Source organism: Notamacropus eugenii, chromosome 1 (genome assembly GCF_028372415.1).
Source record: "Notamacropus eugenii isolate mMacEug1 chromosome 1, mMacEug1.pri_v2, whole genome shotgun sequence".
Classification (NCBI taxonomy): Eukaryota; Metazoa; Chordata; class Mammalia; order Diprotodontia; family Macropodidae; genus Notamacropus; species Notamacropus eugenii.
In genome coordinates, this window is record NC_092872.1 from 376,507,935 (window position 1) to 376,531,681 (window position 23,747).

Consider the following 23,747-nt stretch of genomic DNA (forward strand, 5'->3'; position numbering starts at 1 on the left):
CTATGACCTCAATCCTGGCCTTTGATCTCTCTCTCTCTCTCTCTCTCCCCACACCCCCAGCACAGCATGGATTTCCAGCACTTCGGCAACCTGACTATCTTTGGAAGGTTACATCACCCTCTCTGACTTCACCCACAAAGGCTTCCAAGGTTCTGACAGATGCTACAGCTGAAAGGCCTCTTATTAAAAAGAAGAAAGGGGGAAAGAGAGAGGGAGCCAAACCAGAGAAGGCAAAAATAGGCCTTTCGTTGAAATCCCCTGGCCCCTGGCCCACTGCAGACTCCCTCAGTGACCCAGCTGAAGGAATCTATCTTGCAAGCACATCTCCTCAGTGGTTAGCCTTTAGAAATGGTTTCTAGAATGGCGCCGATTAGCCCAAGTCAACCTACCCTGTGGAATTAATCTGGCTTTGTTTCCCACATAGTGGTGACTAATTTTACAGGCAAGATGTATCTGGCCTATAAGCCAGGGTCCAAGGCTATTAATGAATTCCAATGACAAATTCAAGTAACAGAAAAAAGAAGGGATCATTACAAGGGGGGTGGGGTGGGCAGGAGAGAACTAGACATTTCTGCTTAGGGGGTTTCTGCCTCCTATCACCAATATCAGAATTATGGAACAGGAAAGGAGTTCTATTCATTTATAAGCAAGACACAGAATCAGTTCTAGGTGGCCCATTCCATAATGCCAACAGGCCAGCCTTTATAATGCCAACCTACTATTTACCATGGAGACAAACAACTCCCAATCCTTCAGGCAGATGCCACCATGACAAGTGAGTGCTACTCTGGAGACATACAAACCCTTCTACTGTACTCGCCCTCCCTCCCCTCCCCCATTCCCCCCCAATTCTGAACCTAGTAGACAGTAAAATATGAGGTGGCTGGGTTTTACAGGGGCATGAACGCTGTACTTGGAGCAAGGAAGAAGTTAGTTCAAATTCTGCCTCTGTTACTTTCTAGCTGGATAAGCCCAGGTAAGTCAACCTCTCAGTCTCAGTTCCTCCATCTGTAAAAGGGGATGATACTAGCACTTACCCCACAGGGCTGTTGTGAAGACTAAATGAAACTAAATAAAAGAGCTTTGCAAACTCCAAAGAACTATACAAATGTTAGTTATTATGCTCATGATGATATAAAGACCACCATCATTCAAAAGAATTATCACTTCCAGAATAGGAGGGAATCCTGCAGTTTTGGAGGACACAGAACATTTAATGATCAACATATATAAAACCTGCAGCATGTTAGAAAGCAGCTGAAATAATTTCTCAACCACCTGTGTGTCCACACAGAAAGCTTAAATCACTGATTCTGGGACTGAAAAAATTTTTAAATACAGGACCATGATGTTGAATCCACAACTTTACTCAGCAGTGAAGGAATTCAGAAGTTTCCCTCTTACTGCCATTCCCAAAGGTCTATAGATTTCACCTGCCCTAATGAGATCAGAAGGGAGATATCTCTCTCCCTCTCTCTCCTAGCAATCCGTTTCCAATTTGGATGCACTCTCTGCTTGTGTCGGCCAAAGACAGCCTTTGATAAAAAGCTCCAATATAGTTTCCCTCTCTTTATTGATTTTTCCCCATTTTCAAGATGAGTGTGTGCACAAGTATGTATGAGCAAACATGCAGCTTGGCGGGAGGGGGGGAAAGAGAGGATAACACACATACTAGGGAGTGACTGCCAAACATAAATGTATCTGACATAAAACAAGGCGCAGAATGGGAAGAAGAAAGCCTGCTTCTGATGAAAGCATGTCTCCAAGGAGGGTCCGAGAGGAAGACAGACAGCCCCAGCTTTTGTTTTTCCTTCATTCTTACCACTTACCTCCTCTGGCCTACTCAGCACATGGCCTTCAGGGCCAGTTATTCCAATTTCCAACATCCGGGCTTGTTCCTAGAGGGATGAAAAAAGCCAGATGTGAACAGATACCAATTAACTTCAGCAATTAAAAAGGTAGAGATTTCTAGAGAATGTTTCCATCAAAGGATGGAAAAAAAAAATGGAACCACAAGATCTCTAACCAGAATGGTTAGAAAACTACTGAGTCCAACTTCTCTCATTCTATGGATGAGAAAACCGAGGCCCAGAAAGAGAGAGAGAGGAAACAACCTGAACTAGACGATGCAGATAGATGACAGAGATGAGATCTGAGTCTAGGGAGGCAGCGTGGTACAACGGTGAGAGCTACTAACCCCGGTTCAATTCCCGTTCTAATACTTTCTATCTGTATAACCTTGGGCAAGTCAACTTAACTTCCACAGGGCCTTAGTTTCTTCATCTGCAAAATGAGGATGGGAGAACAAATGACCTCTGAGATTCTTTCCTATCTAAGCTCTATAATCCCCTAAATTATATCCAGCCGTTATATTCTATCTCTTGTTGTTCAATGGGGCAGACTCCTATCAAAAGACATTTTTATCTTTTACTTCAGGCCAGCAAAATTCTATGTATATGACATACCACTCCTCTACATCTGACCTCTGACACTAGCTAGGTGACTGCACACTCCATGTGTAGACAGACAATTCCCAAGAACTCATCTACGCTGGCAGGGGCTCAGGGTGGGGGCTAGTAACTGCAAAACTAATCACATGTACTTCCAAGCATGCAGGTGTATGTACTTGGAGCCTGCACGTGCATGCACTTCAAACCACAAAATAATGCAGGAACGTCCGCCAGGAAAACGGTAATACCATTAAGGGGAGAGTGCTTGAATCTGCTAAGCCCTTTGTTGTTAAACTGAACTAGAATTTGGACCAGAAGAGATAGCACTGTGTTCGCAAACTTCCCTACTGAACCATTTGCTACATAATGGCAAGAAGAACTAAAGTACATTTTATTTCCTCATCTGCAATTCAGTAAGTCTTTATGAGGCCTATCCCATTCATCCCTCCTTTTGGCTGCATCTCCTCTGTACACCAACCCACGTCTTCATTTACTAGCTAACAGGAAGAGCATGCTGTGTGGGTAACTACTAGAAAAGAATGTTACTAATTAGTCTGACTCAGAACAGTTCCCTCCCTAGCTCCAAGATAAGTTCTAGGACACTTTGGAAACCTAACAGTTGCACAGATAAGAGAGAATTAATGTGGGATAATAGAAAGAATGTGGGATTTGAGGTCCAAGGATGTGGGTTCAAGTCTTAGCTCTACTGCTGACTCCCTGTGTAAACTTGAAGCAAGTTACTTGCTTTCTATGGACCTCAATTTCCTTATCCGTAAAATGAAGACTTTGATACTCTTTAAGGTCCCTTCCACTTCTAAATCCTATGACCCTATAAATCACAGCCTGACCTCTGAATCCACAAACCATCTTTCCAACTCTCCACAAGAAGGCTGCTGAGCTGGTAGGCTTATGGGCTGTCAAATTAGTACAGCGATCCTGGAATGATCTGTGACAGGCCATCCTGATTTGTTTTTAAAATAACAAGCTTCATTCCAAGAATGCACAAAAACACTGAGAGTCTGGTCTACTGTTCTGGAAGCTTGCTATGGTCATTCTGGGGTGAAAAATGGAGATAATGGAGAACCTTTGAAGTGTTCATCTCCACAGGAATGGAAAGGCCATCCTTTGTCTGGGAGCAACGAAGTGTTGACAGCAAAAACAATTCTTTCAGTGTGAATGGCAGGGACCCATTAAGATTCACCAGGCAATATTTTTCCTGTTGCCTTTTCACTCTTATAAAAAAAAAAAAACCAAAATGGACTGGACATTGAAGCTATCCATATTTTATGTGCTTACTTATACAAGTAGTGCCTAAACTATTCTACTATGAGACTTTAGTCTCAATTTCTTTCATTCTTTTTTTCCTTCTTTCTCTGTGTATATTTCTTCCCTACCTCCCTTCTTTCTCTCTTCTCTCCTTGGAAAACTGAGTCTTCCCAATCCCACCCAAGCTGTATTTACATCATTTCCTCACTGATTTCATTCCTAGTCAGCACAGAAGCTTTGACACACTCTGCTTCCAACCTGGGCCCATGGACCTCTCCCTAGGCAGTCCTGTAGCTCCCCTATGAGGGCTGTGCTTAGTAGGGGCACACACAATCAGCTTAGTCCTACTGTAGCCCAGAATTCCCAGTTCAAGTGACATTACTATCCAGGCTACAGCTGAACCCAGGTTAAGTCCACCTCTATAAAATGAAGGAGTTTCATTACATGATCTCCAAGGTGCCTTCCACTTACCCAATGCCAGCTAAGCTCCTGCTGATGATACCCTTACATGAACTCTAGGCAGTCCAGCTAGAGAAGGGTCATGAGAGTCCAGGCTCCTAGATTCTGCTGTTACTCTATGACTTTACAATATAGATTTTTGGTTCTTCTACTCTGTACTAAAAGGAGCCAAGTGTGTTCTTCTTCTTAGTTCCTTTTACATAAGGATTTCGAAATCCCAGGGTACATCTGCTTCTATTAGACAACAAGATCTCTCATAGCCAAGACTAAACTTAATAAACAATACTAGAAATTCCTCCAAATGGAAAAGTGCCCTCAATCGTTTCTTGTTTGCAAGGAGGCAATGAGTCCTAAAGTTGGCATCAAGAAACTAAGACTCAAAGACACACTGTCTTAGGAGAAAAGAGAAGAAAGGGAGTTTCTTTGAAAAGATTACTATATACTTTTAATGCAGATTTAGATTTAGATTTGGCAGGGAGCTCAAAGGTCATCAAGTCTAACTCCCTTATTTCATATATGAGAAAACTGTGGCTGGAACAGAGAAGTGAAGTAACTTACCCAAGGATCACACAGCTAGGAAGGATCTAGAATAGCAATGAAACTTCAAAGACCAGGCAGAGCCCTATCCACTACACCATTCTGCCTTCTCAAAATAAGTCAAGAAGCAGCTAATGTAGATCTATGGAGAATCCTGAGGAAGCAGCCTTGGCACTCAATGAGTGAGAGTTTCTAGCTGACATTACTGTGAATTCTCCTCCCTTTTGACCCTCACACAAGGCATCTCTGGAGGCACATGGGCAGAGGCTGTCAGAGTTTCTCATACACACAACTACTTCTCCCCCATGGTCCTAAGAATGCTGAGGGGACACGCTGTCCCTTCATCTTCCCCAAACAGGAAAAAATCCAGAGTCTGAAGATTACATGGGGAGAACTCTGCCTGACAGACAAGACTCTTCACCCTAACTGGAAACACTTCATGTCCTAATGGATCTAAAGCAGGTTCTTAGCTCTACTCTGGTGGACAGGTTCACCAAGCCTGGGAAAACTTCTGAGAAAAAGGGCTAGGTGGTGCCATGGATAGAGCACTGGGCTTGGAGTCAAGAAGACCTGAGTTCATATCTAACCTTAGACATTTTCTAGCCATGTGAGCCTGGGCAAGTCACTTAACTTCTGCTTGCCTCAGTTTTCCCATCTACAAAATGGGGATAATAACAGCATCCACTCCCCAAGGCTGCTATGAAGATCAAATGAAATAGTCACATAAAGCGCTTAGCACAGTTCTTGGCACACAGTCAGCACCACATAAAGGTTAGCTATTATACCTCAAGTCAAGAAAACCTGAGCTCAAATATTGCTTCAGACACTTAGCTGTGTGACCCTGGGCAAGTCACTTCATTCCTGCTTGCCTCAATTTCCTCATCTGCAAAATAGGATAATACCAGCACCCCATCCCAGGGTTGCTGTGAAGATCAAATGAGATGATCATTATAAAAGGCTTAGCACAGAGCTTGGCACATAGTAAAAGCTATAAAAGTGTTATTAGCTACTATTGTTATTATTATCACAGAGCAGAGGACCTGAAGTCAGAAAGAAGTTAAAATCTGGTCCTGGGCAAATCACCGTCCACCTCAGTTTCCTCATCCGTAGAATAGGATGGCACTTACCTCTAAGGGTTATGAGAAAAAAATTAAATAATGTTTGTAAAGTACTTTGCACCTCTTAAAGTGCCATATAAATGCTGATTATAATTATCATCATTAATTATGATTATTGTTATGACATCCAAGTGGTTAATGGAGCAGTTTTTTGTAGGGGAATCTGAGCAAGCCAACCCTGAAAAACAGTATGTCTAGTGGGAAAATCAATGAATTTGTAGTCAAGAGAACCAAGCCCAAATCCTAGCTCAGTCACTTAATAAGTTGTGTTGACATCAGGAAAGGAACAGAATTGCAAACCCTGTTAACTGGAAGGGAAACCACAAGCCATGTGATCCAAAGCTTATCTGCTGCAGAGACCTCCCCTATAACCTCCCTGACCAGTCACCTAACATCCACATCAGGGATGAGGAAGAACTCTCTCCCTCTGGATGTGGCTAATGCCTTGTGCTTTTGGACAGCACTCATCACTAGAAAGCTTTTCCCCACAGTACACCAAACCCGCTTCTCTGTCCCAGCCTAACCCTCCCTCCATGTGAAAGGCCTTCAAAATCCACTCTGAGGCTCAGTTTCCTCACCCTATCTGCTAACTACCACCGAGCTCACAGGGAGGGTGGTTACAAAGAAAATCCACTTAGCCATACCACAGAAAGGCAAGTTATTGTTATTCTTACTAACAAAAGAGCTGACCTATCTGTTTCTATTCTGTTCCTTCTGGAAGTCTCCATTGCTGGACATGTGCAAGCAAGGCTAGTCCTTTTGCATAATGCATCTACTCATCTAATCCATTTAGCAAGCAGAGAGTACTTCCTGCTTCCTTACAAATGACCTGCTTGGGCTCAGGGGATTAACTTTCATCACTCTTAGGACAGGTCACTAAATGTGCCCAGGAAATCAAAGGAATTTCTCCAGCTCATCTTTAAAACACATTCTTTTAGCATCTCAAGGAAGTAAGTTCTAAAGTTCCCATCAGGTTCAATCTTAATTAAAAATAAAAATCATTTCCCTTTTTCCACCCTGAGATAGATTGTGCTCTAAAAAGGATTTCCTTTTAGGATAATGACACTCAAGCAACTGGGTCTTGTTTTCACTTCAGGAAAAATCACCAGTAACTTTCAGGACAGCAACATGGAGCTGTGGAAAGAACAAGGTGCTGGAAGTCGAATGATCTGGGTTTAGACCCTGTCTTGTTGTTAAACTCTGTTGTTGTTCAGTAGTTTCAGTCATGTCCAACTCTTCCTCAGCCCTTTTGGGGTTTGCTGGACAAAGATACTGGAAGGCTTTGCCATTTCCTTCTTTTACAGATAAGGAAACTGAGGTAAACAGGATTAAGTGACTTGCTCAGAGTCACACAGGTAGGAAGGGTCAGAGGCCACATCTGAACTCAGGAAGATGAGCCTTCCTGACTTTGGGCCCGTACCTCTATCCATTATGCCACCCAGCTGCCGAAGTAATACTAAGTCCATAAAATGCCTTACGTCTGTAAGTTCATTTGAATCTCACAATAACCCTGTGAAACAGATGTTTTTGTTGTCCTCATTCTATAAGAAAAGGAAACTGAGGTTAAGACCTTGGTGAGGAGGAAAGAACACTGACTCTGGAGTCAGGAAGCCTTGGGTTCAAATCCTGCTTCAAATATTTACCAAGAAGTCACTTAACTACCATTGGCCTCAGCTTCCTCATCTGTAACAGGAGAAAGTAGGACTTGTTGGGTTCTATGGTTTCTTCCAGCTCAAAATCTATTATCCAATGGCCTAAAGTCAGCGTAAATATGTGGTCCATTCCAGCAGAGAGAAACTTGGGGATCCAAATGGAAAGCACATTCTTATTAGCTGTTCAATTACCTGTGCAATGATATCTCCATTTTCTGCGTGAACCTGAGCAATGGCACCCAGGTCTGCAAGGCAGCTAAAGATCTCATAGAGCTGAAATAGAAAAGGATACCAGTTGTCTTCATTTGAAATCCTATACGCTTTTGAACATCTTAAAAGGGGACCCTCAAATGCCCAAAGGAAAACCTTCTTGGGGTTCTGCTTGGCTCAACAAGAAAAATGACTTTGGGATGGAAGAGACTGGCACTGGAAACCAAGTCAGCATGACTGTCTCCAGCAGCCATCCTATCTCCCCAGAAGAATACACAGGCATTCCAAAGGGAACCTTGGGAGAGGGGAATTCAAGGGGTAATGTATTTCCTTAATATCCTGGATCTCTTCTCGGATTTGGCCCTAGGCCATCCTCTAATTGGGATGGAGATAGCCTTGGGACTTGTTAATAATACATCTGGTGATTCATAACCAGATTCTTGGTTCTCAGAGAGGCCTCATCTCTGATCCGGACTTCCCTTTCCCCTGTGAAACGTAGGGCCAGTCAACCACATCTCTCCCCACCACTTGTTACACCCCCAAGGACCTCCTTGGAAAAGCAGTCTGAGGTAGACTGGTATTAATCCCTCTGATAAAGAACATTCCAAACTCTGCCGGGGTGAGACCCCTCCAGGGCTACACTAAGTGGGGGCTGTGGGGCAAAGGAGGAAGGAGGGAAGCAGTAAAAGGAGATGCAGAGGACCATCCCCCTCCCTTCAAAGGAGACTGCTATCCATAGAAACTCTAGCTCTGGCTCCCCAGGACTGTGGGAACCCTGCCTACTGCCTTATTAAATATGTAGCTGGAGCTACTCTAGATTCAAATGGAACTCTGACTGTCTCCAAGGACAACCATGGTATTCCCCAGGGCCAAAGAAGCTGAGGCCACAGATAAACCAGTCCCACCCAGGCACTCCCAAACCAGATGGCAAAGTCATTGTTACCTCTGTGTTGGAGACCTGATACAGATCCTTGTATGCCATGTAAACCATGAAGGAGTTGACGCCTGTAAAAACAAAACAAAAAAAGGCAGGAGTTGGAGAGAGGAGAGAAACAAGAGAGAGGTAAATTTAGCCCATATCTTCTCCAGTCTCTCTAAAGGTCTCAGGCTCTGGAGACGCAGGACCTGGGTTCAAATCCTGCCTCTGACATTTGCTACCAGTATAACGTTGGCCGAGTAACTTCTCTGAGACTCGGTTTTCTCAGGAAAAATGAGGGAGCTTCACTCAGTAACCTCTGAGTCCAGGAACCCACGATTCTATTCTCCACAAGGCTTACTGACACCTGCCTGAACTATATTACAAAAGCCTCCGGCAGGGCTTCCCAACTCCAGTCTCCCTCCCTCCCTAGCAATATATCCTTCACACTGCTTCCTGGACGATTTCTGGGAGGTACAGTGCTGATCACACACCACACCTGCTCAAAACCAAACGAGGCTCCCTAAGGGTATAAATAAAGTTCAAACTCTTTTTGCCTCACACTTAAGACCGGACCTAATCTAGCGCCATCTTATCTTTCCTGCATTCTAATACAACTTTCCTCCAGGCACATTTCCCACCTCTACAATTTTAGTCTGCCTGCTCCCTCTGCAGGTGTTCAGTCACTTCAGTCAGGTCCAACTCTTCATGACCCTATTGGGGTTTTTGGGTTTTTTTTTCAAAGATACTGGACTGGTTTGCCATTTCCTTCTCTAGCTCATTTTACAGATGAGGAAACTGAGGTAAACAGGGTTAAGTGACTTGCCCTGGGTCACACAATCAGTAGGTGTCTGAGGCCAGATTTGAACTCTGGAAGATGAGTCTTCCTGATTCCAAGCCCAGCACTCTATCCACCATGCTCCCCAGATGCCCAATTTAACTACTGAATTCCTACCCTTTAAATGCTACCTCTCTTATGGTCTCATTGATCTTCCTGCCAAATGGCCTTCCTAGTCCTCTCGTAGCACCTTATTAATTGCATTAAATTCTCTAACATAGAATTGTTCATTATAGTTATCCAAGTGTCTTAGTCTGAGCGCTTCATGAGGGTAGCAATCTCTCTCCCACTTAGCACAGCGTACTGCACAAGCGGGCACCAAATACAAGTTTGTCAAATAAATGAAACAAAAAGGTTTTAAAAATTAAATAAATGAATGAGTGACCCAGATCACAGAACCACAGATATCGAGCTAGAAGAGACCTCAGATGCCAACTAGTCCAAAGGCCTCATGTGCACATAATTAACTAAGGCTAAGAAACGTTAAATGACGTCCCAAAGGTCACACACAGTAAGCAGTGTACCCAAGATTTGAGACCACATCCTTGGACTCCAAACTCAGCACTCTTTCCAATGTACAGAGGTTGATGACTCTCCTTTCTGCTGATGTCAAACACCAAGAAGATACAGTAATGTGAGGATTATCATACTTCCTCTCACAATATATGAAGACCTTCACATCTGTAACGTGAAATCCAATAGCCATGAGGTAAGACTTATTTTCAACTCACACATGTCAGGAAGAAAAACCCTTATCTTACTTTCTAAAGAACAAACAACACTGATGACAGTTTTGCAAAATCTAAGCTGGAAAGGACTATCTAGTCCAACCCCATGCTGTAATCTTTTGGCTCACCATTCTGTTATCCAATGAGTTTGTCTATCCCTCCTAGCTTTGTGTCATCTACACATTTGATAAGGGCGCCAACTATGTTTTTATCCAAGGAAGTCATTAAAATTATTGAAAAACACAAGAGATCAACACAAATTACTGGAACACTCCACAAGAAATAACTTCCCAAGACGATACTGAGCCACGAACACCTTCTCATACATGCATATCTTAGGATCCCAAGTTTATTCATCCAGAGCTAGAAGAGACTTCAGAAAGCTTGGCTGCTTGTTCCACACTGGAGAAAGGAAGTGCTAAGATGAACTAAACAACATCTTTTTCCATTATGAAAAATCTCTTTGCCCTAATCCTCAATCCACAGGTTTCTTGCTTGGAAAACTGAGGATATCTCTTAGATTCATGTGTTGTCTCCAAAGGCAGTGGGGGAAGGAATGCAGGGTGATTCCATCTCCTGTTACATATGACAAAGATATTATGGAAGAAGGGTCATGGAAGACAGAAGAGTGCCTGGGGGAGATCACTTACCCTCTCCACACCCCTTTAAAAACCCTCACTTGATCTGTCCATCCCCACTAGCCACTGTCCTGCATCTCTCCTCCCTTTCATGGTTAAAGTCCTGGAGGAAGAATCCATCTGCTGTCTGTATTCCAAGCTCATCACTCAACTGAAAGCGTTCTCTCCAGAGTTACCAATAATCTTTTAACTGCCAAATCTAATGACCTTCCCCTTGCCCCACAATCCTCCACCTTCCAGACCTCTGCAGCCACAGATGCTACTCACACTCTTCTGAATATTCTCTTCTCCCTAGGTTTTCAGGATATGGACTTCTCCTCCTTCCTGTCTGACTGCTCCTTCTCAGTCTCTCAGAACTATTATCTGGCCCTAATTAACTCCTCTCTCCTGGTATCTCCCTTATTGCATTTGAAATTGCCTACTGGACATCTTGAACTATATGTCCTGTAGACACCTTAAACTCAGCATGCCCCAAACTGAACTTATTATCTTCCCCACTCCCCGCTCCCCACCCCAAACACTCACCTTTTCCTCACTTCCCTATTACTACGGAAGTTGCATCTAGTCACCCAAGCTTAAAACCAAAGAGTCATCCTTGCCTCCTCACTGTCTAAACCCTCATATGCAATATGTGGCCAAGACGATTCTATCTTTACAACATCTCTTGTATGCATCCATTCCTCCCCCCTCTTATACATTCTCTTTTCTGAGAATGCCTCCATCCTGGTACAGCCCCTCATCACCTCACGCCTCAATTACCACACTAGCCCACTGGCTGGTCTCTCTGCCTCGAGTCTCTCCCCACCCTTCCACTCAGCTGCCAAAGCTCAGCTCTAACCATGTCATGACCCTCTATTCCAACTAACTCCAGATGGCTCCCCATTACCTGTAGCATCAAAGAGAAAATCCTCTGACCTTGAAAGCCCTTCCTTACCTGGGCCCTTCTACCACCTTACTCCTCTCCATCTAGTCCATAAGCCAGTGACAATAACCTCCTTGTCTAAGATACTCCATCTGTGCATTTTCAGTGGCTGTTCCCCACTGCTAGATGTCTCTACCTCTCGGTTTCCTTGGCTTTCTCCAATCCTCACCTAGAACACCACCTTCGGAAAGAAGCCATTCCTGATCCCCCTAATGCTACTACTTTCCCTCTAAGGATTATCTCCAATTTATCCTGTATGTGGCTTGTCTATATGTAGCTGTTTACATGTCATCTCCCCCATTAGAATGTGAGTTCTTTGAAGGCACAGACTATTCTCACCTTTTTTTGTATCAGTATTTAGCACAGAGATAACCAACTGATGCAGTGGATAGATTATTTGATCTGAAGTCAGAAAGACTCGAATTCAAACCTCAGACATTTACTAGTTTGTGACCCTGGGCAAGTCACTTAACTACTGTTTAACTCAATTTCCTCACCTGTAAAGCGGAGGTAAAAATAGTACCTTCATCCCAGGGTGGTTATGAGAATCAAATAAGATATTTGTAAACTCCAAAGCACTGTAAAAATGCGAGCTATTGTTACTGCTATGATATTATATATTATTATTGCTATATGTTATATATCGCTACATTATGATAATTGCAATAAATAAAAGCTTATTGATTGAGTGACCAGGCAACCTTCTAAAACTATAAATCAGAGGAGGTACTGACCAGTATTGGTAAAAAGGGTTTCCACAATCATGTTAGTCAGTGTAGAATTTCTCACACTTTTGAACCAAAACAGGGAGGGAGGAAAGGAGTTATTACTGCTTGGGGGGGGGGGAGTCCTACTCCCAAAAAGGAGTGGGGGGAGGGAGTAGAGAATAAAGAGTCTAGAGAAGAAAGTCTGCTCTTTTTCAAAATTAAATTTCTCTTCTTTAAATCATGAACTTGGCAATAATTAACATAGATGAACATTTCAGTGTACAACGGGAAGTCTCTCTTTCTTCCCAAGGCCTTGCCAACCCATTATCTTTTCTTCTCTACCCTCCCAGATCACTGTTTACATCCCTCAGTGGGCAATACATCATCTACTTCCTTTTGACACGCTACATATTTGTCTTGTATTGTTTCACTTTCCAAGTATTTGCACGCTGTTGGCAAATACCTTGAATGCACTGACCAAGTCTTCCCCTTCTCTAAAGCTAAGCACACACAGTGGGCACGCAATCAATATTTGCTAATGGAGATATTAACAGAAGGCCTTAGAGAACCCAAGTCCTTGAATGGGGAGCCAGATTTATTCTTTGTCTTTGAAGGGAAACTTGTGCTGCATGCTTCAGAAAAGGAGAGAAGAGCTTTGTTTATGCCCCCTAATCCGAGGTCTGAAGCAAAAGACCTCACTTCATGCCGCCCGAGTTTTTGGGGGAGACATGGCCCAGATGCCAGCCTCCAACTAGCGAGGTCTCAGAATCTCCCAAAGCTTCCTTGTCCTCCCTTTCCCTCTCAGGAAAGGGAAAAATTTTAAATGGCACCTGTGGAAAATAGGTGCCCCTAAGGAATCAAAGGGCACCTGGGGAAAACCCTAAGCTGCCTTACTCACCTTTGTCCTTAATGAGGCTCTGGACTTCTTGCTTGACTCTGTCATTCCAATGAGTGATGTCCACATGCAAGGAGTAGTCACAGCAGGTCTTCCCGTCTGCCCACTCTCGCCACTTCTCATAGGCTTCAGTCAGGCTGGATTCTGGGTCAGGGACCACGTGGTCGACTGGACAAGTACAAGAGGGAGAAGGGCTGAAGTATCTTATTCTTGCTTTGACCTTGCCTCTGGACACTAGTGACTTGCAAATGGGTACTAGTCCCATCAAATTAGAGCCGGAAGAACTAGAAGAGGTCATCTAGCTCATTCCCTAATTTACAGATGAGGAAACAAAGGCAAACAGAGGTTAAGTGCTTGCCCAGGATCACAGAGCTACTACGAGTCTGAGGCCAAATTTGAACCCAAGTCTTCCTAACTTCCAAGTCCAACATTCTTTCTACGATACCACAGCTACTTCTGCCACCTTGAGGACTTTTACTAGCCCAACAAAACTGTATCCCAATCGTGGTTCCATGGCTAGGGCAATGGACCACTTAAAACCTAAGACTGAGATATTCAATTTCTTTAATTAAAAAACATATTCAGAAGCCTCCCCACCCCAGGTAAAATCATTCCACAAGATGGCAAAAGAAGCTCACACAAAGATAAAAACAGGTTGCAACAAGATAAAAGCAAAATGCAAGGTTTTCTGGGTCTCAGGAACTAAACCTATCTATATTTTCCTTGCCCCAAGGCCCCACCCACATCTGGGATCCAGGACAATCTTCCTGGGGGCAAAGTTAACTCCAATTGGCTCAGACTGTTTCCTAATCTCTTGGTTCACAACGTCCATCTCCCCTCCCTTGGCAGTGATTTGGTAGCGTGGGAGGGTGGTGGTAACTCAAGCCATCCTGACTCCACTAGCATCCTGGCATGCAGCAGATATCCTACAGTATTACAGAGATGATGCTAAGCAACTGGCCTCAGGCTTCTTCTAAGTGCCAAATTCTGGTCTGTGAGGTCACCGTGGGGTCAAAGTCTCTCTAAACTATAAACTCTATGAAGGCAGGGGCCTTTTTCTACATCTGCCATTATTTACTCCCTGAGGAAATCACTTCCCTTTCCTGGGTGAAATTTTCTTCATAGGCAAAATGAGAGGGTTGAACAAGATGACCTTTTCTAGCTCTAGATCAATGCTAATAGTCTCCTGACTTTGCTTCCTTATTGAATTAGTGGATATCATTTAAGAGTCAACAATGATCTTACATCCAGTTAAAAATTTTGTTCATAGTAAAATTTCTTCGAGGTCCAGTCAGACTGCTTCAGTCCCTGGGTCTGTGGGACAATGAAGTCAGGTCACTCCTTTCAATATGGGCCAGATCCAGCCTCGCTGTCTTGACATTTGATCCCTTTGAAAAACCTTTTCCCATCCCCTCTCCCACAGAAGACATTAATGGTGCTTAGACAGAGGAAGCTAACTAGACCTGCTTTTTTCCATCTCCACCCCCCTCATCTGGGTAGCAGAAAGCACAGTCTCAAGACTACTCACTCTAGCAAATTCAGCCAAAGTGCACTTATCAGAAAGGAAATACACCAAACCACTACTTAATAATGTTTGGCACCAAACCAGGGGCTCTTGTGGGCAAGGCAGCTGCTGAGAAATCAGCTGGTAGGGAATCAGGTCCCTCCTTCTGGCTGGGGAAGAAAACCCAAGTCTCTTCGCTCAGGCAACCTCTAATTGCATCTGGTATGACTGATGCAATCCTGTGGAGGGGGGAGATGGGAGGGAAGAAGGAGGTTCTCCTCCTCCAATCATCAAAGAGGAAAAGAAAAGCTGGATACTTCTGGGATTACCTTTCACCAACAGGATAAGACTCCTGAGAACAGGCAAAGCTAGGAAGGGAGGAAAGGACAAAGGAAAGAAAGGAGAGAAGGAGCAAGAAAAGAAGAAAGGGGAGGGAGGGAGGGAGAAAAGAAAGAAAAGGGAGGGGAGGAAGGAGACAGCTACCACCACAAGGCCATCTAAATATTCTGCAATAACATATAATATAATTTTAATCCTCTCTTTACCAAGACTTGCAAATCCCAAGGATCTGTTCATTGTTAAGCTAATTCTCTGCATACCCCATTCCTAGATTCAACTCTGCTGCTCCAGTGGGTTAAAATGGTCTCTCCTCTGACTACCTCCCCTTGGGAACTAGCTTCTGATAGGCTGGCCCAGAAAATCCTCCTGTGCCTCACCTGAGGACCTAGTTCTTCCAATGCCCCTTATGCTGAGACAAGTGGACAGTTACCTCTCCATTTTCCACCCATCCACACCATGAATCTCTTCCATGTAGACAATGGACAACTAATTCTTCATCTAATATAGTTTCCCTTACCTCTCACATCAATTTAACTAGTAAAATCTTAAGAATTAAGGATGGAGAAGCCTATGATTTGGCCCTGAAAACAACTCTGATTATCCCCTGGACTGAATAATCAACCACTGACTTTTGGGGGAAAAGGACTGAACAAATACAGCTGACTCAACTTACTGATCATGGTGGTCCCACCAGCTAACGCGGCTTTTGTCCCTTGGAAGAAATCATCTACCGCGGTCATCCCCTTGTATGGCATCTGGAAGTGAGTGTGGACATCTATGCCTCCAGGGATCACCATCTTCCCATGAGCTTCAATGGTCTTCACTCCTCCAGGTACAATCAGATTGTCTCCAATTTGCCTGAAGAGACAGTGACAAAAACGGTGACAAAGTTCTGAAGAAAGCCCATAGGACCCACTTTAACACCACAAAAGGCTTTCAACAACTTCCCCCCCATCATGAGTCATTTGGAGTTGTGGTGGATCACTGTGTTCTAAATCTTTCACAGCTGATTACCAATACAATATTGTTGTTACTGCATACAATGTTCCCCTAGTTCCCCTTACTTCGTTTTGTATCAGTTCATGGAAGTCTTTCCAGGTTTTTCTGAAACTGTCATGCCATCACCATCACATACCACAATTTGCACAACATACCACAACAGTCATTTCCCAACTGAGAAGCATTCCCTCAGTTTCCACTCTTTGCCACCACAAAACAGCTGCTATAAATATTTCTGCACAGAGAGGTCCTTTTCCTTTCTCTTTGATCTCCTTAGTACATGTGATATATAGTATAAGACTTAGAGGAAGACCTCATTGGAGGAGAATAGTGTAGTGGATAAAGCAATGAACTGGAAGTCAAGGAGACTTGGGTTTAAATCCCAGGTGGGGGATGAGGAAGGCAAAGACGAGAGCTCTGGAGTCCTTTCAGCTACAGATGTGCACATCTGTGATTAGATCTGAGACCTCCAGCACACGGAGCAAACTGTCTACAGAAGATTTTTATATCTACAGGTGGACAAGAATCCAGCATGAGAAGTTACAGAGGGGGTGTGACTGGCATTCTTGAAGGGGAGTGGCCTTATGAAGGAGCTCACCATTTCACCGAACCGTAAAAGAAGACAGATCTTATCTCGACTAAACTTTGTCTATCTCTGCCAAGGTACAGAGCATAGAGCTTGGCACACCACAACAAACACTTAACAAATACTTGTTGAATCAAAAGAGTGCATTTTTTCCTCAACAGAAGGGAATCAGATACATATCTTAGTTATTTTGTGGGTTTGCTATTTTTATTTTTGCCATATTTGGCATTTTTATTTGGTTTTATCTGGGTCCTTAAGACTACTATGGAGGTAACAGTGTTTGGGGATCCTAAGTAGAATAAATGAAAATGAAAAATTAGAGGAAATGGAAAATAAAGTTAAATAAAAGAGGAAGGGAATGCTTTAATTTTCTAAAGAATATTGATTTAATTAACTAAATAATAGGGACTCTTCTATCCTAGAAATTAGTTCATCCTGATTAAAGAAGAACAATCAGGATTTTGCAGCCTCAGTCTTGCCTCAGTTTTCAGTTCTGGCTGCCTTCTCTGTCAACTTATCAGCTATCCTAAGCCAGCAGAACATGCTCAGAGTAGGACAGTCGGTAGAAAATGAAATTGGAATTTCTCCAGCATCAGTTCTTTCTGTTAAATGGCAATTCTGGCAGGTACTAAGCAACAGGGAAGGGTGTGGCCCTGTGCTTAGTACTGTGCCTAGTTCCCACATCCATGCTCTTTTTCCTAAACCCACCTAGAAAATACCATAAAACTGTGAGAACAATTACAATGGATGTAATTAAAATCTGAAAGAGCAGAGGCTATATCACACTTCTCTTTATATTCTCATTAGCCAGAAGAGTATCTGGCACCTAACAAGAGCTTAATAAATGTTTGGTGAACACAACCAGCCACCACGAGTCCAAAGGTGATGAAACCTGCTGCCCAGCTCCTGACTCGAGGTTCTGAATGAGACCTCTGTTATTACATGTGGCCAAATCAGGAATTTAGGGAATTTGATTTCCTTGACTATATGTATTTGTTACAAGGGCTTTATTTGTCTTTCTTTTTCCACAGGTAGGAAGGGGGAAAGGTAGAAGGGAGAGAAAGCAGACTTTCATTAATAGAAAAACTAAAATTTAATTTTAGAGAATGCTTGGTGAACTGAATTCACAATGCACACGTGGTTTTATACACATTATTCACCTGTAACGTACATGTGAATCTGCTCACATAAATTTTACTCTCAAGTAATGTTTTAGCTCCTAAAACTGGCATGCACACCAACCCTTTTAAATCATAGCTTAGAAAACCCTCTACCCCCTACAAAAGTGTCTCTTAAAGTGTGTTCCAGAGGTCCCTGAAGGTGCCCAAAATCCTTTCAGGTGTCTGTGAGGATAAAACTATTTTCATAATACTGAGACATTTTAATTTCCAATATGGTAAATATCAATTGATATATAACACGTCAAACAAAAGCTGTTGGGGGGAGGGGTTTCAATATTTTTTTCAGAGTGTAAGGAGATCCTGAGACCAAAAAATTTGAGAACTGCTGCTCTAGAACAAGGGTTTTTAATCTGGGGTCCATGAATCTAGTTTTTATTATATTGTGGTTACTATATCATTCTGTTTTAATATATTATAGAGATACATATATATAAATGTAACATACATGTGTATTTTAATATATGTATAACCTTATTATTATAAATATAAGTATATGACATGTAAATTATAAATCATAAATCATTTATTATACCAAAGGGAACCAATTATATAGAAATTTTGTTGTTCAGTTGTTCATGACCCCATATGGTTTTCTCTTGGCAGAGATACTAGAATGATTTGCCATTTCCTTCTCCAGCTCATTTTACAGATGAGAAAACTGAGACAAACAGGGATATGTGACTTACACCAGGTCACACAGCTAGTAAGTACCTGAAGCCATATTTGAACTCAAGTCTCCCTAATTCAGGACTAGTGCTCTATCCATTATGTCACCTAGCTGCCTTATGTAGAAATACTTATCAAAATGCATTCATATGTGTACTTCAAAATGAATGTATTTTGATAACTATTTCAATTGTACCGAACTTAGTTTTAATATATACATGTTAAAATATTATGTGATAAACTGTCATAAAGGGAATCAATTACATTTCAATACAATTCTTAATTCAACATTTCAATACTATTTCAATATTGTATGTATTTGGATATAATACATGTACTGGGATACTGGATAATAATATTAGATATATCTATTTAGATAACTATTTCAATATAATTGGTTCCATTTACAATCCCATCTATTTTACTTCATGTGTTTAAAACATTATTCTGAGAAGGGGTCCAAAGGCTTCATTCACCAGGATGCCAGAGGATTTCTTGTCACAACAAAGGTTAAGAACCCCTGCCCTGGAAAAAAAGCCACTCAATGCTAATTTTTGTTCACAGCCAGAGTCAGACCAGCCACATGGCCAGGAAAGATTCTCTTGAGGTAGTGCAATATTTACTACCGAGTCTGCCAAACTCCAAATTCTTCTATATTGAGATATAGTTCATATAAATATATGTATATATACACACACACGTGTACATACACACACAAATGAGTATGTATATGCATATATAAACACATACCCCTACCGGAACGTCCCTGACAGTATATCTTGCAGCACTCAGCTATCCTAGAAACACTAAACAATTTCAAACAAACAATGAAAAAAATTACTCCTCATCTTAACCTCATCTCAACTCAAATATCCAAGGGCTCCACTGGCTTTTCCCCCCTTCCTCAATCCGGCACTCTACTCAGGTTCATTAGGAACCAACCACCTAAGAATCTGAAATCTGAGAACATCTCCAACTTTTCATCCCTTTTGTCAGCTAAGGAAAGTGTAAAGACCGGCATGACATGCTCTCCCTCTCCATCTATATGAACTATACCTATCCTCAAAGACCCAGCCCAAGTCCTACACCTTCAGTGAAACCTTCCTTCCCCATCCTTCTGCACAGTGACTTGTCTGTACCATTTGGGTAACTTCTATCATACATACAGTGCTCAACTGTGCTAATCCTCTTTTTATCTATGTAACACTTTCCATCTCTAACTACAATGCCATCTTCTTCACAGTGGTGTGGGTAGCAGGACCTGGTACAGAGCCTTGCACACAGATGCTGCATAAATATTCATTGGCCAATTAATGATCAATCATTTCACTGATCTGAAGAACTGAACTCTGTGCTGCTCTTAGATTTCAGGAATGATTTTTCTAAATGAAAAAAAGGATTCAACTAATTCCATCTTGTTTCTCCTCTTCCCCCCCCCCCCCCAAAAAAAAGATCCTGGTTGTGGTGGTTGCTTTTTTTTTTAAAACTGGTATTCTCATAATAAAAATATTTTAAAGTCATTTGACTGGCAGGACTCTTCTGTAAAAGCATCAAAGTCCAAAAGAAACTGCATTACGATGCCTTGAAAGTAACTAAGTTCTTTGTCTTCTGACTTTCAATAGAACCAGGCTCATCCTGGACCATTGAGAATCCAGATCATAAGAAACATTTTACTATTTCCATCTGTAATCTATTTCAGTATTTGAAATCATCCCTTGTTAGCAAGTCTTCTCTACAGCTACCCTAAACTCCTCACATAGCAATTTGAACCCATTACATCTAACTCTGGTCTTGGTGGAGAAGAAACACAGCCTGTCCTTGACCATCTAAGATATAAGGCCCCTAAACATGCTGTCCTTCTTCTCTGACAAAATGGGATCAAGGCAAACATGACGTTCAATGTCACAAAGCCTGCAGGCTCTGTGGGAAGGTTTAAACAAAATATCTTAAGTTCACAGACATGTAAAATCTCTTTCACAAATGTCAAACTTTGAAAGCATCAGTTCCCATCCCCTCCTAAAAGCATTGTTCACTTTCCTTAGGATACCTTTCAGAAGAGGCTTAGAATATTTCTCCAGTTGAAGAGATGGGAATTTGCTGGCCTACTAAGCTCATAACCACAGCATGTGCTGTACCTATATTAAAGGGTTAGGTCTTATAGAAAAAAAAAGCATCTCAAAAAAAGTTATAAGGCAGCTTTTCTATGGCTGACTTTTTAACAAGGAACAACGTGGGATGGTGGAAAATGTGTTGGGTTTGGAGTTGGAGGATACCTGTGTGACCTCTCTGGACCTCAGCTTCTTTATTTATAAAATGAAAGGATTGGTCTACACGGCCTCCGTGGTCCCTTTTTGCTCTAAACTGTGATGCCGTGGATCTTCTCCTTCTTATAAATGTGACTTTCCCTTTACCTCAGATCACAGTAACCAGACTCCCCCTGACACTCGAGCCCGTTGAAAGTTGAGGAAACTAAAACCAGGAAAGCTAGAGGGGCAGCAGTCACAGTAGGCAGGGACACCTCAGACACCATTTGGTGACGTAGTAGATGTCTGGCCCCACAGATGATGTGATAAACATACTTCTTTCTACTCAGAGTGGGCAAACCTCATTTTATTCCTGATGGGCCATGAATCAGTGGAATCAATTCAGACTTCATCAAATAATAGCTGGGTTGTGTTTAGAGAGCAGACCACTCTATCAAAAAATTCCAAGATGAATCATTCTGCTAAATGAATAATTATCTCCTAACATTCTTGCCAGGGACATTATTTCCCTCCACTCCACTCCATCAGTCATAATACTACAATTTCTCAAGGTCCAACTCAAATTCTACCTCCTCTCTGAAGCTTTCCCACTGCTCTACCCACAGGGATCTCTCCTTCCTCTGGAAAAAAAAAAAGTAGTGTAATAGAGACAGCAATGGACTTGGACTCAGGAAGACCTAGGTTCAAATCCTGTCTTCAACCCTTACCAGCTGTGTGATGCTGAGCAAGTCCCTCTCTGGAACTCCATTTCCTCATATGAAAAATGAGAAGGTTGGCCTTGATGATCTCTCATGTCTTTACAAGCTCTAAATACTATAATTCTATGAAATCTAACAACTCTTACTGTCTTTACCATTCACTTAGTGATTAGACCTGGGGTTGCTAGTTTGCATATATGTTTTTCCTCTGTTAGATTGTTAAGCTCCAGGAGGGCAAGTTTAAATTCTCCCCTCCTATTTAATTCTGAGCCCAACTCAGGGTCTATTTGTACAGAGTCCCAGATGTACATACTAGAAGTCCCCCAAGTCCAGCTGCATGCCACAATCTGGAAAATAGGCTTCTTCCTCCATTTGGTTTTTCCTGTTTGGATGGTTACAAACGTTTTTTGTTGATCATGAAACTCGTCCAGGAGGTTCTGCAATGTTCTGGGGCTTGATACAACTAGAATAATCTCCTCCATAAAATGGAATCTCACAGGGGTCACTAAACTACATACAGCCTGCAGGTCAAATCCACCCACCTGCTTTTGTAAGGCCCAAGTGCTAAGAATGGTTTTTATATTTTTAAATAAAGTTTTATTGTATCTAAAAATATAAAAAACCATTCTTAGCTCAAAGGCTGTGCAGAGTCAAACACATCTGATGAGCTTACAGCCCCCAGCTTTGTGCTTCTCCTGATCATTACAATCAGAGTCGTGGAACAAAGTTATCTCTGCTGTTAGATATTTTAAGAAATCATAGATGATTGTTATGTATGGAGGGGAGGCATTTTGCTGGAACAGAACCCATAAGGTAGCATTTTATTCTACCAAATCCAGTCATTTATAATCAATAGTAATTAAATCTTGTATTCTCTACAGCTTTCAATGAATTATTCAATGGATCCAGCGGAAAGTGTTGCTTATACAAACCTATCTGTTCCCTACTAAACCCCTCTTCAAAGATACCTTAGATACCAAGTATGAACATGGATGATTATTAGTGTAGTGTCCTCTTGGTTACTTTTGGGAGGTAGTAATAAGGTCCAGAATCTCTTCTATTTATTTAGTATCTTCCTCTCCTTCAGATACCTTATGAATCAATCCCACAATGTATCTAATTCAGCCACTTTTCCCCTTTTTATTCTTTGTTAGCACTATTTCTGTCATTTCTGTAATCTGGGACTGAGATATAAGAGTTCAGGTATGACAGTTCTACTATTCTTAAGAGTTAATACACACATACATATATATGTATGTATTATATACCTATATATTATTTAGATATTTATTTAGATATAATTTATATATATTTGTCACATAATCTTTGCAGATCATTGCCATTTTTCTTCTGTTTGATGCGGTCTTTTCCATTTATAATCATAAACGCCCCCAGTATCACTGTGCTTAGTTGTCTGGGAAAAGACAAAACATGAAGGATCTTGAATGCCAAGCTAAGGAACCTGTTTTCAATCTTAAAAGGCAATGGGAAGCCAATGCAGGGAGAGAAGGGAGGAAACAAGTGCCTCCAATACGTCAGATACTGTGTTGGGCGCTTTACAAATATTATCTCATTTAATCCTCACAACAATCCCAAATGATGGGTACTATTATAATCCCATTTTACAGCTGAGGAAACTGAGGTAAATGGAAGTTAGGTGACTGCCCAGCTCACAGCCAGTGAGTATCTGAGATAAAATTTGACCTTCCTGGCCCTATCCATTGTGCCATCTAGCTTCCTCTATGAATGAAGCTCTCTAAACGAGGGAACGATTAGCTAAAATTTGTACCTTAGGAGAATAGTGACGAATGGGTGGAAAGATGGTTAGAAAAGAGAGAATAGAAATAGGAAAGCCAGCTAAAAGACTACTACACTAATCAAGGAGAGAGGCACTGAAGGGAGAGTGAGGAATCAAGAATAATGTTGAAGTTATGAACATGGGAAAGTGGAGTAATGATGGCGTCCTTGAAAGAAATGGGGAAGTTAAATAAAAAGAAGGCAGTGGTAGGAAAGATGTTGAGTTTGAGATATTTCAGGGATATCCAGTTTTAACTGTCCAATAGGCAATGCAGGCTTGGTGCTCAGGAGACAGACTAGGTCTAGATACGTAAACTTATGAGTTATCTGTGTGGAAATAATTAAACCCACGGGAGCTGATGAAATCACTGGTATAT

The 23,747-nt window shown here is 42.0% G+C and overlaps 1 protein-coding gene across 2 annotated transcripts in view; it reads right to left on the reverse strand.

The window, feature by feature from the left end:
• Window positions 1-23,747, reverse strand: part of DPYSL3 (dihydropyrimidinase like 3) — a 142,306-nt gene that overhangs the window by 23,964 nt on the left and 94,595 nt on the right. For both annotated transcript variants that reach the window (XM_072630671.1, XM_072630672.1), the window contains exons 3-7: window positions 15,853-16,037; window positions 13,340-13,504; window positions 8,636-8,697; window positions 7,675-7,755; window positions 1,830-1,898 (exon numbers count right to left, since the gene is read on the reverse strand). In XM_072630671.1, the coding sequence (XP_072486772.1) occupies window positions 1,830-1,898; window positions 7,675-7,755; window positions 8,636-8,697; window positions 13,340-13,504; window positions 15,853-16,037 (562 nt within the window). The remainder of the gene's footprint in view (window positions 1-1,829; window positions 1,899-7,674; window positions 7,756-8,635; window positions 8,698-13,339; window positions 13,505-15,852; window positions 16,038-23,747) is intronic.